This window comes from Elephas maximus, chromosome 16 (assembly GCF_024166365.1).
Source record: "Elephas maximus indicus isolate mEleMax1 chromosome 16, mEleMax1 primary haplotype, whole genome shotgun sequence".
Lineage (NCBI taxonomy): Eukaryota > Metazoa > Chordata > Mammalia > Proboscidea > Elephantidae > Elephas > Elephas maximus.
In genome coordinates, this window is record NC_064834.1 from 36,355,479 (window position 1) to 36,373,917 (window position 18,439).

The window sequence follows — 18,439 nt, forward strand, 5'->3', positions numbered from 1 at the left end:
GAATGTAGCATCAGGATTGGTGGAAGACTCATTAACAACCTGTGATATGTAGATAACACAACCTTGCTCACCAAAAGCTGAGAGTACTTGAAACACTGATGACTATCAAAGATTACAGCCTTCAGTATTGATTACACCTCAACATAAAGAAAACAGAAATCCTCATGATTGGACCAATAAGCAACATCATGATAAATGGAGAAAAGATTAACATTGCCAATGATTTCATTTCACTTGGATCTACAATCAACACCCATGGAAGCAGCTGTCAGGAAATCAAAACAATGCATTGCATTGGGCAAATCTGCTGTAAAAGACCTCTTTAAAGTATTAAAAAGCAAAGATGTCACTTTAAGAAGTAAGGTGAGCCTGACCCAAGCAATGATATTTTCAATCCCCTCACGTGCATAAGAAAGCTGGATAATGAATAAGGAAGACTGAAGAATTGATGCCTTTGAATTATGATGTTTGTGAAGAATATTGAATATACTATGGACTGCCAGAAGAACAAACAAGTGGGTCTTAGAAGAAATACAGCCAGAGTGCTCCTTGGAAGTGAGGATGGTGAGATTCATCTAACATATTTTGGACATGTTATCATGAGGGACCGAGAAGAAAACTCAAATATTTTCCACTGAAATGAGCGATAGAAAAGTGGAAAGTCAAACCTGTCAAAGGCAAACAATTTGCAAGACCTGGAAAAACAAGGCAGTTCCACTGAGTTCTCGCTCACACAGATTTCCCTGTGAGAATGCCTTCTTTGTACTCAGGGAATCAGACATTTATAGCTGTTCTGAGAGACAGTAGATTCTGTTTTCTGCCACAGCATGCATATTCAGAGTGGTATACTACAGATCGCACTGGGAAATACACCCATGCAAAGACAGGAGAGCCCTGGGATAATCACCACTGATAGATACAATGCGGGAAAAGAAGGGTGTAAAGTGTTCATTCAACATGTACTGAGTGTATATGGGAGGCCTACCATATGTCAGACACTGTTCTAAGTGCTGGGAAACAAGACTGGCCAAAATTAGTGTTATTCCTGACCCATGGACCTTACAGTTGGGAGCTGGTGGATGGAGTGTAAAGGTGAATGATGACATCAGCCAAATAATCACCCAAGTTGATGCAAATCTGTAACAGTAATAAGTGCTACAAAAGAGAATTATATCATGCTTTGAGAGCACACAAAACCATGATTTCACTTAGTCAAGGAGATGAGGGACATTTCTCTTAAAAGCGACCCTTGAATTGTTATAAGAAGGGTGAGCAGGAGTTAGCTGTGGGAAGATGGAAAAAAATAAGCAGCATTCCACGCATAGAAAATAGCAGATGCAAGGATCTCATGGAGGGAGGGAGCTTGGAGTATCTAAGTAAATGAAAGGGCACCATGTGGCTGGGGAAAAGAGAGAATGAGGAAAGAAAAGATGGAGAATGAGACGAGTCTGGAGAGGCTGGCAGTGGCCAGGGCAGGCAGGGCTTTGAAGACCATAGTAAAGACCTAAAATTTATCCTAAGAGCAATAGGAAGCTATGGAAAATGTAATATCCACAGTAGATTAAAAGGCCTTTCAACAGGAATGGCGTGGCATTATCATCTAGGAAGCGTCTCGAAAGGCCAGAAGCCCAATTTAGCTTTGCAAGCGTGGTGGCTAAAGAGTACCCAGTGAAAGTACCCAGTAAGTAAGTACCCAGTGAAACACATGTCCTACACCAATGGATTAAACACCTCCAAAATAATTGGTTCACTGAGGACATGAAATACGCACCTGTTAACAACTCGGACTGAACTTTGTTATGAGAAAAGGTGAGTTCCAGGTCACCCCTGAGATCTCCTCTCCGGAGGATCCTCCCAGACCATTGGAAGACTGCCAAGCCTCCTGTGCTCTGATCCTGCCATTTTACCCCATAAACCAACCAACCAACCCACTGCCATTGAGTCGATTCCAACTCATAGCGACCCTATAGGACAGAGTAGAACTGCCCTGTAGAGTTTCCAAGGAGCGCCTGGCAGATTCAAACTGCCAACCTTTTGGTTAGCAGCCATAGCACTTAATCACTATGCCACCAGGATTTCCATTTTACCCCATAAGTGCTATTAAAACTTCCATGCGTGTTATGACTGTGTGGGCAGTCTTCTTGTTTTCCACCATCCTTTCACCACAACAGGGGAAGCATCTAATCAGGAAAAGCAATCCTGATCGATAATGCAGGGGAATGACACGAGCACACTTGCTTTTCCAAACGATTCCCCAGACTGCCTAACAAGAACAGACTTGGTGTTTCTTACTTCTAAACGCCCAAGTGGATAACAGAAAAGTTTTCTGAGGGACAGCAAGCTGGCTTAAGAAGCTTAAGTTCCAAACATATACCTGCTGTGTCTCTGATTTGTCAGGATGCAAGTAATAGAAACAAAGGTTCACCTTTATCATCATCATCATCATAGTCCAAGATCAAAAGAAAACCTAGCTCCAACAAATGCTTCCCAAAAGTCATGCAGCTGTGTTCTAATGTGCCTCTGGGTATAGACACTAGTGCCAACCACAGTGACAGAGGATATGCTCAGAGAAAAGCAACACAAATTAACTCTGGCAGTTATTTGACTCATTTTCCAGAATCCATCTCAAAAACAACAGCATGTTTCAGTAACCAAAGAGGATGGAAAATCCTGGCAACTCACAAAGTTGCTGCTGGACCTGTAGCAAACATGCCATGTTTAGTAGCACTGCCCCTTGAATACGTTTTCAATGCTTGCATGGGAACATCTGTGTTTACATCAGGGAATATGAAATACAGGCACAATAGAGAAATGACTCAATAGGATTAAAGAGCCAGAATCACAGTTTAATGTGGCCTTTAATAACAAAGAGGGGGCCAAACCACATGACTGGTAGTTACAAAATGAGTAAACACACTGGAATCAAAATAAAAACCAACTTGGACAATAAAGAAAAATCCTTGAGTATTAGCGACGCAATTACATGCTTAGTGTGTCTCCTTTTCTATCCTTCAAACATATGTGCTTATTTAGGAGAATGAGTAGGAAGAATTTACATAAAGAAATGAGCAGTGACAGAGGGCATAATCTTGTTCTCATAAGCAGAGAACGTAGTGACAGCCCATAAAATGAAAAGAAAACATATGGAAATCTCTGACGTCTGAGCTAAAGCGAAACGGAGCATTGAAGGATTAGGTGATGGACAGAATAACAGCCCCTAGAGCTGACCTTAGGTAATGATCAGAATCCCAAACAAGCAGACTCCATGTGATTAAACCTGCTGTTGACAACATGCGAGAGATGATACAAGCATGCCTACGGCCGAAGAAAGAACACTGGGGTTACCATCAGAACTCAGCTAAAGGGACCACAGATTAAAGAACCCAGTGTGGTTTTACTACTTCTCACGACTCAAGTTTCAATAGCATACACAAATATATTAAAGGTAGCAATTTTGCTTAAGGTGCAGAGAAGATAAAAATCATACGCTGTAATAATTAATGTGATTTTTTTTCCAGTTTTCTCATCCAAATGGACTGTGCTGAGTTGCTCAAATGATTACTAAAAAATTAATTGCAATTTTCTGTTCACAGATCCATCAGCGTCTGTCCTTAGCCAACCATGCCAGCCATATTCATCAGAGTATGGGGACATATGAAGAAATGGCTGATCCTTGCATTAAAAAACCTATTGCCATTTGCATCAATTCTGACTCATAGTGACCCTACAGGATAGATAAAACAGCCCCATAGGGTTTCCAAGGCTGTAAATCTCTGTGGCCTCCACGTGTCTGTCAGTTTGTCATACTGTGGGGGCTTGAGTGTTGCTGTGATGCTGGAAGCTATGCTACCAGTATTGAGATAGCAGCAGGGTCACCCATGGAGGACAGGTTTCAGCTGAGCTTCCAGACTAAGACAGACTAGGAAGAAGGACCTGGCAGTCTACTTCTGAAGAGCATTAGCCAGTGAAAACCTTATGAATAGCAGTGGAACATTGTCTGATATAGTGCTGGAAGATTAGCCCCCCAGGTTGGAAGGCACTCAAAAGATGACTGGGGAAGAGCTGCCTCCTCAAAGTAGAGTTGACCTTAATGACGTGGATGGAGTAAAGCTTTCGGGACCTTCATTTGCGGATGTGGCACGGCTCAAAATGAGAAGAAATAGCTGCAAACATCCATTAATAATTGCAACCTGGAATGTACAAAGTATGAATCTAGGAAAACTGGAAACCGTCAAAAATGAAATGGAACACATAAACATCAATATCCTAGGTGTTAGTGAGCTGAAATGGACTGGTATTAGCCATTTTGAATTGGACAATCATATAGTCTACTATGCCGGGAATGACAACTCGAAGAGGAATGGTGTTGCATTCATCGTCAAAAAGCACATTTCAAGGCCTATCCTGAAGTACAATGCCATCAGTGATAGGATAATATCCATACAACTACAAGGAAGACCAGTTAATAGGACTATTATTCAAATTTACACACCAACCACTAGAGCCAAAGATGAAGAAATACGAGATTTTTATCAGCTGCTGCAGTCTGAAATTGATCGAACATGCAATCGAGATGCATTGATAATTACTGGTGATTTTAATGCAAAAGTTGGAAACAAAGAAGAAGGATCAGTAGTTGGAATATGGCCTTGGTGACAGAAACGATGCTAGACATTGAATGATAGAATTTTGCAAGACGAAGGACTTCTTCATTGCAAATACCTTCTTTCACCAGTGACTATACACATGGACCTTATCAGACGGAACACACAGAAATCAAATTGACTACATCTGTGGAAAGAGACGATGGAAAAGCTCAATATCATCAATCAGAACAAAGGCAGGGGCCGAAGGTAGAAGAGACCAACAATTGCTCATATGCAAGTTCAAGCTGAAACTGAAGAAAATCAGAGCAAGTCCACAAGAGCCAAAATATGACCTTGAGTATATCCCACCTGAATTTAGAGACCATCTGAAGAATAGATTTGATGCATTGAACACTGGTGACCGAAGACCTGACGAGTTGTGGAATGACATCAAGGACATCATACATGAAGAAAGCAAGAGGTCACTGAAAAGACAGGAAAGAAAGAAAAGGCCAAGATGGATGTCGGAGGACACTCTGAAACTTGCTCTTGAATGTCAAGCAGCTAAAGCAAAAGGGAGAATTGATGAAGTAAAAGAACTGAACAGAAGATTTCCAATGGTGGCTCAAGAAGACAAAGTCTTATAATGACATGTGCAAAGAGCTGGAAATGGAAAACCAAAAGGGAAGAACATGCTCGGTGTTTCTCAAGCTGAAAGTACTGAAGAAAAAATTCAAGCCTCAAGTTGCAATAGTGAAGGATTCTATGGGGAAAATATTAAATGATGCAGGAGGCATCAAAAGAAGATGGAAGGAATACACAGAGTCATTTTACCAAAAAGAATTAGTCAATGTTCAACCATTTCACAAGGTAGCATATGATCAGGAACCGACGGTACTGAAGGAAGAAGTCCAAGCTGCTCTGAAGGCATTGGCAAAAAACAAGGCTCCAGGAATTGATGGAATAGCAACTGAGATGTTTCAACAAACGGAGGCAGCGCTGGAGGTGCTCACTCGTCTATGCCAAGAAATGTGGAAGACAGCTTCCTGGCCAACTGACTGGAAGAGATCCGTATTTATGCCTATTCCCAAGAAAGGTGATCCAACCGAATGTGGAAATTATAGAACAATATCATTAATATCACAAGCAAGCAAAATTCTGCTGAAGATCATTCAAAAATGGCTGCAGGAGTACATCTACAGGAAACTACCAGAAATTCAGGCAGGTTTCAGAAGAGGATGTGGAACCAGGGATATGATTGCTGATGTCAGATGGATCCTGGCTGAAAGCAGAGAATACCAGAAGGATGTTTACCTGTGTTTTATTGACTATGCAAAGGCATTCGACTGTGTGGATCATAACAAACTTTGGATAACATTGCGAAGAATGGGAATTCCAGAACACTTAATTGTGCTTGTGAGGAACCTGTACATAGATCAAGAGGCAGTTGTTCGGACAGAACAAGGGGATACCGATTGGTTTAAAGTCAGGAAAGGTGTGCATCAGGGTTGTATTCTTTCACCATACCTATTCAATCTCTATGCTGAGCAAATAATCCGAGAAGCTGGATTATATGAAGAATGGGCATCGGGATTGGAGGAGGACTCATTAACAACCTGCGATAAGCAGATGACACAGCCTTGCTTGCTGAAAGGGAAGAGGACTTGAAGCACTTACTAATGAAGATCAAAGACCACAGCCTTCAGTATGGATTGCACCTCAACATAAAGAAAACAAAAATCTTCACAACTGAAACAATGAGCAACATCATGATGAACAGAGAAAAGATTGAAGTTGTCAAGGATTTCATTTGACTTGGATCCACAATCAACAGCCATGGAAGCAGCAGTCAAGAAATCAAAAGATGCATTGCATTGGGTAAATCTGCTGCAAAGGACCCCTTTAAAGTGTTGAAGAGCAAAGATGTCACCTTGAAGACTAAGATGCGCCTGACCCAAGCCATGGTATTTTCAATCATATCATATGCATGTGAAAGCTGGACAATGAATAAGGAAGACTGAAGAAGAGTTGATGCCTTTGAATTGTGGTGTTGGCAGAGAATATTGAATATACCATGGACTGCCAGAAGAACGAAGAAATCTGTCTTGGAAGAAATACAACCAGAATGCTCCTTAGAAGCAAGGATGGCGAAACTGCCTCTTACATACTTTGGACATGTCAGGAGGGATCAGTCTCTGGAGAAGGACATCATGCTTGGCAAAGTACAGGGTCAGTGGAAAAAAGGAAGATCCTCAATGAGGTGGATTGACACAGTGGCTGCAACAATGGGCTCGAGCATAACAATGATTGTAAGGATGGCACAGGACCGGGCAGTGTTTCGTTCTGTTGCCTATGGGGTCACTATGAGTCAGAACCGATTTGATGGCACCTAACAACAACAACAACAAATCTCTGTGGAAGCAGACTCCACGTTTTTTTCCTGTGGAGTGCTTTTACCACTGTGCCACCAGAACTCCTTGACCCTTGCACTAAAAAAAAAAAAAAAACTAGGCCCCACAAATTATGTAACTGGTCATGCATTTACTGTCCTGTAAACTGCCTGCCTACAAAGCAGTAAGTTTGGTGCCAAAGAATAACACTATGTTTAAGACATAGCCTCAGTACTGAAAAATTTATCATCTAGAAATAGAAACAAGTTCAGACTAATCTGACAGAGACTGGAGAAACCCCAAGAATATGGCCCCCGGACTCACTTTTAATTCAGTACTGAAGTCACTCCTGAGGTTCACCCTTCAGCCAAAGATTAGACAGGTCCATAAAACAAAACAAAACTAAATGGGCACACCAACTCAGGGGCAAGGATGAGAAGGCAGGAGGGGGAAGGAAAGCTGGTAACAGGGAACCCAGGGTTGAGAAGGGTAGAGTGCTGTCATGCTGAGGGGGGTGGCAACAAATGTCACAAAATGATATGTGTATTAATTTTTTAATGAGAAACTAATTTGTTCAGTAAACCCTCATCTAAAATACAATAAAAAATTAAGTTAAATTTAAAAAGAACAAAAAGAAAGAAGCTTAAATTATTATAAAACAAGTAGAAAATGAGACATGCAGTAGATATGAGGCCCCAGAGGAAGAGAAAGTTTACTTCTGGGTGGATAAGGTCAGTGTCTGTGGAAGGAGCTTTTAGCTGGATCTGAAGAGAGGCATTTGAACACGGATGATGGCGAAGATAGGCAGAGAAGCAGTGTGCCGTGCAAAAGCATTGGAAAGCATGAGTGCACGGAATTATTTGGTTTGCTTGGGATAAAAAGATATCAGGTTGAAAAAGTAGGTTGGTATTGGCCGTGGGAGGATCTTGAATATCTAGCTGATAAGGTTGTAAATAATTCAACAGGACTTTGGAGCCAGTAAAGGGCTTAAAAAAAAAAAAAAAAAGTGCCACAGAGGAGTCCTGGTGGCACAGGTTAAGTGCCTGGCTGCTAACTAAAAGGTCAGTGATTCAAGCCCACCAGCTGCTCCACAGGAGAAAGATGTGGCAATCTGCTTCCCTAAAGATTACAGCCTTGGAAACCCTATGGGGTAGTTCTACTCTGTCCTGTAGGGTTGCTATGAGTCAGAATCCACTTGATGGGAACCGGCTTGGTTTGGTTTGGTAGAGATAACCAGTGGGTTACACTCTACTTTAAGGCAGATTAAAGTTGGCCCCAGGCAATGACGGTAATCCTATCGTTTCTCAAGAAGCTAGGACTACAGTCAAGAACAATGTGGACGTGATGTTTAACTGAGTAGACACATGCAAAGTGACAACAAAATTAGCACCTACCTATTTTTTTTTTTCAGTTGAACCAGTTAAACTCTACCTGCTTTTATCTGATGTACAGATACTGTTTACTCACTCTGAAGAGCCAACTTAAAGCAAACAAAGGCAGCACTGAGAATACTACAAAAACAAATGTCTATTCAAGCTCATTAAAAAAAAAAAAGTGTAATAGCTTCATCTCTGAAATAGTTTCCCTAAAAAAATACTGTAGTTCTTATTTAGAGTCACACAGAACAGCATTGGACTTGGTCCATTTCCCTGCAAAAACAAACTTACGGAAGCTGAAATCAGCATCATTTAATCATTTCACTGGCAACCAACTGAGGTCTTTTTCTCTGTTAGAGACGCATCAGAAGAAAATAATAATTCTTGTACTTCAGGACTTAGAAAATGAGTATTCTATCTGGAGCCCTGGTGATGCAGTGGTTAAGAGCCCGGCTGCTAACCAAAAGGTCGGCAGTTTGAATTCACCAGCCATTCCTTGGAAACCCCATGGGGCAACTCTACTGTGTCCTCTAGGGTTGCTATGTGTCAGAATCAACTCAACGGTAACCAGTTTGGTTTTCTGTGGTTTATCTATCAGTCTATCTGTCCGTCTATCTATCATCTATCTATCTCAGCAGGATAATTTAATTCTCTTGCAAACCATCCTAAAATCCAAATAAAAATTTACATTTCTACCTCTCATCCAAATGTTTCATCCAAACACATTGAAGGGGAAAAATATACCCTGCTGATAAAGTAATATTTCAGTATATTATTACTTGATATCAGATTAGAATTTTTTTTATCCCTTTAGCAGGAATATAAAGGGAAGGTTTTAAATGGAAATGAAAAATGTATAAAAGATGAACCAGAAACAAAATTAATTAACCACACGAAATACCCAAGTACGGAATATTAAAATTGAATCTTAAGGCAAGTCCATAGATAGCTGTTAAGATATATCACTGAAACAAAAGGTGAATTTCATTTTTTTAGTCCATTTTTACCATTTATTTACCAAAAATGAAAATACAAAACAAAAAAGCCAATATTCTAGCTCTCAAAAATAAAATCTTGATCAGTGTTACACACCCCTTTATCTCACATAACCCATGCATCATTATTGTATTAATGGTTCTGTTTCAAAAGAAAAAAATACAAAATAACTACTTTTTGGAAAAAAAAGTCAGCAGAATTGTCAACGTTCTTTTCAATAATAAAATAATACAATTTCTTTAAAATAAAATAGGCTTCAAGACATAAAAATTAATTTCAGCAAATATCATGTGCATTCAGAAGAAATGAAAAGGTGGCTTTTTACTCCGAATTTCCTTCCTATATTAAGTTCTTATGGTAATAGATAATATTAAGAAAAGAAAAAGCTTTTGATATTTCAGAACTGTAACATTAAATGAATTTAATTTGGGGAATTAAACTCAGGATTAAAGGATAATAAGTTTCTTCTTGGAAATTTTCCATCTTAGTAGTCTGACCTTTAATATCAAACCTCACACAACAAGGGATGGCACAACCTTACAATGTGGGTCAGTTTAGAAGCGGTATAATAAGTACGTTATACAATAAATAGAGATGAATGCGATGTTCTTTTTTATTCAAGAAAATTCTCATTTGTTTTTCTGAGCCGAACTCCTCTGTTGAGATAATTATCAGTAGCAGAATAATATATGTGATGAGTCTCTGAAGTTCTGACTTAATCACATATGCAAATTGGTGTTGGAAATATAAAGAAGCCAGTCCGAGCATGCTATTAAGACTGAGATATGGACAGGAAGTCTTCACTGTACTATAATTTGCGATAGAAGAATCAACGGGCAATCAGTGCTCTCAAAAGGAGGAAAGAAAGCATCCTACCTTTTTAAAAATTCCATATACTCGGTGTGCTTGATGAGCCCTGTTCTCATCATTATTGTTTGAAAACATTGTCGATCAATGGCCCAGAGTTTCACATTTACAAGAGCTGGAAAAAAAGAAAAAGAAAACAAACAGGGATAAATTAATTAGAGAATTTCAAATGTGAACATCCTCCTACAGAAGAGATGAGTCATTCATGGGACGCATGAAAGTGATTAACCTTTTACACACATTTGAAGCTAATACTATACTGCTGTGCTATTCTGTTAAAAAGGTAGGTATGCTTATAGGCAAAATGTAGTTCATAATTTTCCATACTAGTATTATTTTCTAATAAGAAGGTCCCTGTTGCTCTTAGGCTCCTAAGGGGATGAGAGTATCTAAGTACACATTGAAAACATTGAATAATTTCAAGACCAAATATAATGGGAATCACATGGAAAGAAAGAAAAATGCACAAGTAATAACACTCCCTGGTAACTACCCCAAAAAAAAAAATCTGGTGTTAATAACTCATATGATCATATTTTAATTGTAAAACATAGGGGTAAAATTTCAATTTTCAGGTTCTGGGGTGAATTTAATAATAGAAATAATAATTACACAGCCATTTCTATACAAAGCTAATTTTACAAATTATAACCTGTGCCCAAAGTTACCACATGAAGTTGTATTAGATAGGTTTTTGCAATTTTAATTTCTAGTCCTCCACATCACTACCTTTGACAATGCATAATTAAGCGTTGAAACCAAATACTACAGAACTTCACCATTGGAATGATCTATTAAGCACATGACTAATAGACAAGTTTTAGGAAATGATAAAAAGACACATAGTATTTGACAGAGCTGTGTATCAAGGCTATTCAGCTTTAAAAGATGAGCATACTAAAAGTCTTGGCAATTGAATCTGTGTGATGAAGGTATGGGAGATTTATTATTATACTCTTCGTTCTGCTGTTGTGCATGTTTACAAATCTTCATAAAAGAAAATATTTTAAGTCAGCACATGCACTAAACAAAGCCAATTCACATATAACATGGGGGATGGGGTAGAGAAAGGGTATGTAGGGTGTGATCAAGACCATTGAAAGGAACCCGGATGTAGATAATGAGCCGAACATAGAAAGACGTAAGAATGCAATTTTCTCTTCTTCACAGACTTCAGACTAAACCCAGTGAATCTAATGGATCAAGATTTGTGGGTGTGGAAGGAGAATAATTAGGCCACGTGTGTGCATCTTGCAGCAGAGTTAGGAGTAACACACAGAGGAAAAGGGGAGAAAGAAGATAAAAGAAGTATCATACTCCAGAGAAAGCCCCTATCTTTGAATTTTACCTACTTTTCCTTTGAGAAAATTGTGAGGCTAAGCAACTACAGCATAACTTCTCACCTGACCAGCTCTTAATTGGAGAAGAAAGGTACTAATTCAAGTAGAAAAAAACAAAGCAGCAAGGACTGGTGTGTGAATGGTTCCATCCCAAATATCGATTAAAAACTGATAGTCCAACAACAAACAAACAAACTCATCTTATAGGTATTCTCAGGCCATATTCTAGTCCCTGTGCTGAATCCAGGCTCTTTTCCAGAATACCTGTTTACTTGACACAAACCACAGCCATGAAGTCCTGGGATAATCATGACAAGATTCATAAGATGTGGAACTGAAAGTAGGACATTAAAAGATGATAGAAGGTGAGCTAGAAGAAAGACGGACAAACGGGTGACTGGGTGCAGAAAGGTTATAACCAGAGCACAGCTGGGAACAAGCTGGGGCTGCTAGAGTTTGCTCAGAGAAAAAGACAGACAGAAATAGTCGAGATTTCTGTAGAGGAGCTATATAGTTTAAGAGTAAGTTTACACAGGGTCCTGAAAGCCAGGCTGATGAATCAAGAATTTATTTGACAGACAACAGAAAGTTATTGGAGACGCTATAAAAAAAACAAACTAAGCAAAACCAAGGACCAATATTTAAAATAATATACCATGGATACATCATAATTTTTTTAATGCCAATAAGCAAAAATAAATACATAATTTTTTTCTGTATTCATCATCATTTTTAATAGTTCCTAGGTATTTCATGGTATAGATATGCCTCCCCTTGAAGGACAGAGTAGGATACTCCAACCAATTTTGCCATTTTCTTAATAAAAAATATCAGCAATAAAAATAATTGTAATTATTGTATATATTTTTAAATGCCCCTTAAATAAGTTCTTAGAAGTGGAATGGAATGTCTAACTGAAGTAAGCACACATACCTTTTAAGGCTTTGCCCTCCAAAAAGACTTAATAAATGTATACCCCCAACACCAGTATATTAAGGTTTTAGGACAGGCTCTTAAACAGAGAGATGACATGATCAACATTATGTCTGAGAAAGACTAACCTGGGAGGGCTATAAACTGTATTAAAAGGTACCTGAGTTATGCAAAGTACAGACCAAAAAGGGTGCTGTCAAATAATAATTTATGTAAAAACCATAGGGCAGAGTAGTCCTATGATGAAAGCTCTGCATGAGGAAAATTGATCTGGTAGTAGGTCGTGTACATAGTTTCAAACAAGGAGAGATGAGCAGGAAGTACAGAGCCACAGTAATTTGGGAGTCGAATGAGGAAGGTCTTCATGAAGATCGTAGCAATAAGAACAAAGGCTTAGTATGTGTGCCTGTGTGCATGAGTGTGTATCTGTGTGTGTGCGTGTCTGTGATTGTGTGTTGTGAACAGGGAAAAAAAGAAAGATATGTGATCAAGCTGTCTGCAGTGTTTTCAGCTTGAGATGACACCTCGAGCCCATGCCTCTTTCCAGGTGTCTCCTGATCAACAGCCTCCCTTTGTCCTATGAATCTCTACAGCTATTTTTACCTGTATCACTCACTGGCACTTAGCACACGGTCTCCTATAGTGTTAATTATCTCCCATATGTCTACATCATGTTTCCTCAGATAAGTTTGTACATCCCTTCAGAGAAAAGTCCCTGTCTCAACTCTTATAACATTCCCCACCCTCCCCACCACAGAAATTAGCTTTTCATTTAATAAGCATTGGATATATTTGTTGATGAATTAAATTTATATATATATGAAATTCCCTTGCACAAAAGATTATATGCTCGGGTGGTCACAGTGTTACACTACAAAGTCTACAGTGATTTTACAGATATTATAAGCCATGTATTCAAAAATGACCTCTAAAAAATTCACAGGATTTATTTTATCTTTTGGCTGATTTGGTATTGAAATGTCCCTAAGTAAAACTTGGTGTGCATTTCAGATATTTTGCACGATAATGAACATGGCTTGATGAGATTCCCAGTGTGTTCATAACCTTGGCCAAGATGCCAGAACCTTTTTTTATATTAGGCCAATATACATATTAGGTAAATCAGCGTTTTACAGACGAGCAAGCATGACTAATAATCACCTTGCCTTCTTATCAAAAATGTGGTTGCAGTGGAATTATGGTCAACATCTTGCTTATTCAACAGCCTGCTAGAATACAAGTCTGTTGCTTTCATAACTTAAAGAGACTATTAAAAAAATCTATTTATCCTTGATCTTAAGTGGTGTATTAATCTCTGTAGGGAGTAAGCACTTCACAAATAAAATTCCTGTGATTTTCACAATGATTAGTGAAGGCATAAAACAGAGAAAGTGTTGGGAGGGTATTTTCCTTTTTGTTCAAGTATGTATCGAAAACTCTGCTGATGCATTTATCATATTCTCAGGTTAAGGCTATGTTCCACTTAGTGGAAAGCACACAAGCTCCCATTAGTCAGATCTCTTAAGTGCACGAATACATTAAGAGTACATAACCTAAACAAACTCATTGCGACAGAGTCAATTCCAACTCATAGCAACCCTATAGGACAGAGTAGAACTGCCCCATAGGGTTTCCAAGGAACGGCTGGTAGATTAGAACTGCTGACCTTTTGGCTAGCAGCCAAGCTCTTAACCATTAAGCCACCAGGCACAAGTATATTAAGAACACCTACCACACAGAAAACAATTGGCATTCATTTATGGGGTACCAAGATTACAGAAAAAAGAACCCTACAATTCGGTGATACTAGGAGATCATGAAATCTGTATTTAGCTTTAGTTCTACTGAAGAATTTAATTTATCTGTAGTCTGATTCAAATTTCTTTGGTTTACTGAGAAGTCATGTATGAGTATAAAGCACTTAGAGGTACAAATATATATTTAGTTCATAATTATTTTACACCAATATGGCAGACCCTGGTGCTAGATGTAAGGAACAGAAAACAAAATTACAGCTCCTGCTCTCAAGAAATGTATGGTCAGCTTATAGAAGTCGACAAACTATACTCTGGACCAAATCTAGCCCATGGTCTATTTCTGTATGGCCCACTAGCTAAGAATGGGTTTTATATCATTTAAATGGTTGAAATTTTTTTTAAAAAAAGAAGAATTTTGTGACACATGAAAAATAGTTCAGTGTTAATGAATAAAGTCTTATGGGAAGGTAGTCGCACCCATTTATTTACCTATTGTCGTGGATTGAATTGTGTCCCCCCAAAATATCTGTCAGCTTGGCTAGGTCACGATTCCCTTGTATGATTTTACCATTGTCTACCATTTTATCTTCTGATGTGATTTTCTGTGTTGTAAATCCCACCACTACGATGTAATAAAATGGATTAGCGGCAGTTATATTGATGACGTTTACAAGATTAGATTGTGACTTAAGCCAATCTCTTCTGAGATATAAAAGAGAGACGCGAACAGAGAGAATTGGGAACCTCCTACCACCAAGAAAGCAGCACCGGGAGCAGAGTGTGTCCTTTGGACCTGAAGCTCCTGTGCTGAGATGCTTCCAGACCAAGGAAAGACTGATGACAAGGACCTTCCTCCAGAACTACAGAGACAGAAAGCCTTCCCCTGGAACTGGTGCCCTGAATTTGGACTTCTAGCCTATTGGTATGGTGAAAGAATAAACTTCTCTTTGTTAAAGCCATCCACTTGTGGTATTTCTGTTATAGCAGCACTAGATAACTAAGACACTTATCATCTCTGGCTATTTTCTTTCATGCTGCAACAGCAGAGTTGAGAGATGAAATAAGAAGGGAAGGGGAGGGGAGGGCAGGAGAAGAAACGAGAAAGGGAAGGGAAAGATGCTCAGTTAGTAGGATCTTGTTATAATCCCTGTAGGCAAATTATGGTGGTGGCAATGAAGGTGATGAGTTAGATGAATTAGAAGGATATCAAAAAGCTTGAACACATACAACACGTCAAGGAGAGAGAATTTGACCGTAACACCCAGCTTTCTGGCATAGACATATAAATGAAATAAAGAAATGCAATAATGAATGTTGCATCCATATTATTCAAAAGTACAGATGGCAGTGTATTTTTTAAAAATAACTATTTTTAAGTGTGAGAACAATGCACATCATAAGCTAACTTAAGTAATGAGCCAAATGAGCTTGTAATTTTCTTTTATTTCTACATTATAAATATCAAATTATATCTGCAAAATATGTCCTTTTGCTCAAGTCCACTCAGAGGTGCTTCTGAAGAAAAGTCAGGAGATCTACTTTGGAAAACAAACAAGCAAAAAACAGCCATTGAAAACTCTATGGAGCAGTCCTATCTGACACACTTGGGTCACCATGAATCAGAATTGACTAGTAGCCTAAAATTTCTTAGGACTATTCTAGAATCACTTGGGCCACTGATACTTGCACACTAGAAATAAATGTGCCAGATTTCTGTGAGTCCCAAGACAAACACTTTAATGTCCAGATAACTTTGGGAATGTTAATAGGACCAAGATGAAAAGTCACAAAAATTATCAAATGTCAGCCAAAGGAATCTTATGTTTTGGAGGCAATTTTTCCTTGTATAAAAGTTGATCAGATGGATTTATATGATTAGATTACTAAATAAAATGTGTTTCATAGTTATTATTTTGCTTGTTTTTTACTTCCATAAGCCCCAAACAAGTATTTAAAAAGGAAATACTCATGTACCTGAAGTTTCTAAGGCAGAGGTCAAATTCCATAGGGAGGCATTGGTAGCATTTTCCAGGTCTTCCCCAACCTCCTTTCCAGCCTTGAATCTGCCCTCTGGAACTCAGGCTTAAGCTTGTTTAATCCCATGTCCTTGTTCACAATGGTCCCTAAATCTAGAATGACTTTCTCCCCAATTGTCTCCTAAAGCTCTCACTCATCCTTCCAAAGCAGAGCTCAATATGGCTTTTGTTTGTTTTTGTTTTAACTTTTCAGACCCTTTCAAACAAAAGTCTTTGCAAGCTTGTTTGTATTATCCTAGCCCTTGATTCTCTTAAATCTGAACTGTGCAATTATGATAGCCACTAGCCATGTGTGAGGAGGCCCTGAGTGGAGCAAATGGTTAAGCACTCGACCACTAGCTGAAAGGTTGGTGGTTTGAACCCACCGAGAGGTGCCTTGGAAGACAGCCCTGAAAGGTCACAGCTTTGGAAACACCATGGAGCAGTTCTACCCTGTACTCATGAGGTTGCCATGTGTCAGAAATGACTGGACAGCAACAAACAATAACAACAAAGCCATGTGTGAATGTTGAGCACTTGACATGAGGCTAGTGTGAAATGAGATGTACTCTATATGTAAATAACAGGTAGGATTTGGAAGACTTAGTATGAAAAAAGAAAAGAAAATATCTTATTAATAATTTTTATACTAATTATATGTTAAAATATTATGATTTTAGATATATTTGGGTATATAAAAACATACTATTAAAATGAAGTTCACCAGTTTCTTTTCACTTTTTTAATCTGACTACTGGAAAATTCAAAATGGCATATGTTGCACACAAGACATTTTACGGGGCAGCGCTACTTTAGAAGACCACTATTCACGTTAACTATTTATTGTAAACCCTGGTAGCGTAGTGGTTAAGTGCTATGGCTGCTAACCAAAGGGCTGGCAGTTCGAATCTGCCAGGCGCTCCTTGGGAACTCTATTGGGCAGTTCTACTCTGTCCTATAGGGTCGCTATGAGTCGGAATCAACTCGACGGCCCTGGGTTTGGTTTTTGGGTTTGGTATTTGTTTGCATGCTTCTCTTATTCTCCATTAAACTAAAAAAAAAAAAGATGATAGATAGAAAGAGTTAATCAAATATTTTTGAAATTGAATTTTCAGGTGAATCAAATGTTTTGTCTAAATACTGTTTCTCTTCTACTTCCTGGGAAAATGACTAACAGACTCTTATAATCTCTATTAGGAAAGGAATGGTATTCAATTTGAGGTTAGTCTAAGCTTCTTGTCCCTGTAGAGAAGCATTAGTTGAGTTTTCTGGTACAGGTTTCAGAGTAATTTATCTCTCAAGTCAGCTCCTGTTCTTCAGGACGTCTGAAAAGACAGTACATAGGTCTCATTTAAAACTTTCTGCTCATCTATGCTCTCTCTAAATGGGCTAAAAGCTTTTGAGGGCTTAGTGCAGGAGGAAGGACAGAGAAAAGCATCATCGTCTTACGCTCCTACCCCACCTTCAACACTTAGCAGACCCAACTCATACCACAGATGCTTTATCATATGTTCAAGGCATTCCAGAAGCCTATTCTACCCCTCATCGCTTGATGCTTTGATTCTCTATCATCACTCAGACACTTAGTATGACAGAATCAGAGGCTTGAAAGAGACATGGAGGGGACCCATCAAGCCCACAACTGCTCGCCTACCATATTAAGGCATATGCTAGCCTAAAGCTAAATTCCAACTGCCTGTACATATTGAAACATGTTCTGGGACAAATGCCTCATAATTGGAAAAGGCCATTTGCGGCTTACGATACATCTGGAGCAGCACAATCTCTCCAATATGCAAAGTGGAGTATACATTTTAACTTTTCTTGCCTAGAAAAAATGATCTTTTTAATGATATTTATTATGTGAAGAAAAAAAATTTTTTTTTTTAATTATGTGAAGAGGATGGGTTGTAAAATTGGGCACTGTAGATAAAAATAGTTACTACTATAAGTTTAATAGAAAAATGGATCAATGTTGTCATGATATTTCTATATGTGAAACCAAGTGGTACAGTGGGATGCCCAGGAATGAAGCAGATAGAAATTAAATAGATGTTTCTCTAAATTCTGCTTGACATTAGACTGTATACAGTGTAACTAGTAAAGACCAAGCCATAATTTTTAAAGCATTAACCAACACAACCATTTTAAAATTTAAATGTATCTTTAAATGTTAAGG

At 38.6% G+C, this 18,439-nt stretch overlaps 1 protein-coding gene across 2 annotated transcripts in view; it reads right to left on the reverse strand.

Annotated features, from left to right (window-relative positions):
• PRKG1 (protein kinase cGMP-dependent 1) overlaps nucleotides 1–18,439 on the reverse strand; it is a 1,427,928-nt gene that overhangs the window by 501,311 nt on the left and 908,178 nt on the right. For both annotated transcript variants that reach the window (XM_049855705.1, XM_049855704.1), the window contains exon 4: nucleotides 10,225–10,330. In XM_049855705.1, coding sequence (XP_049711662.1) covers nucleotides 10,225–10,330 — 106 coding nt within the window. The remainder of the gene's footprint in view (nucleotides 1–10,224; nucleotides 10,331–18,439) is intronic.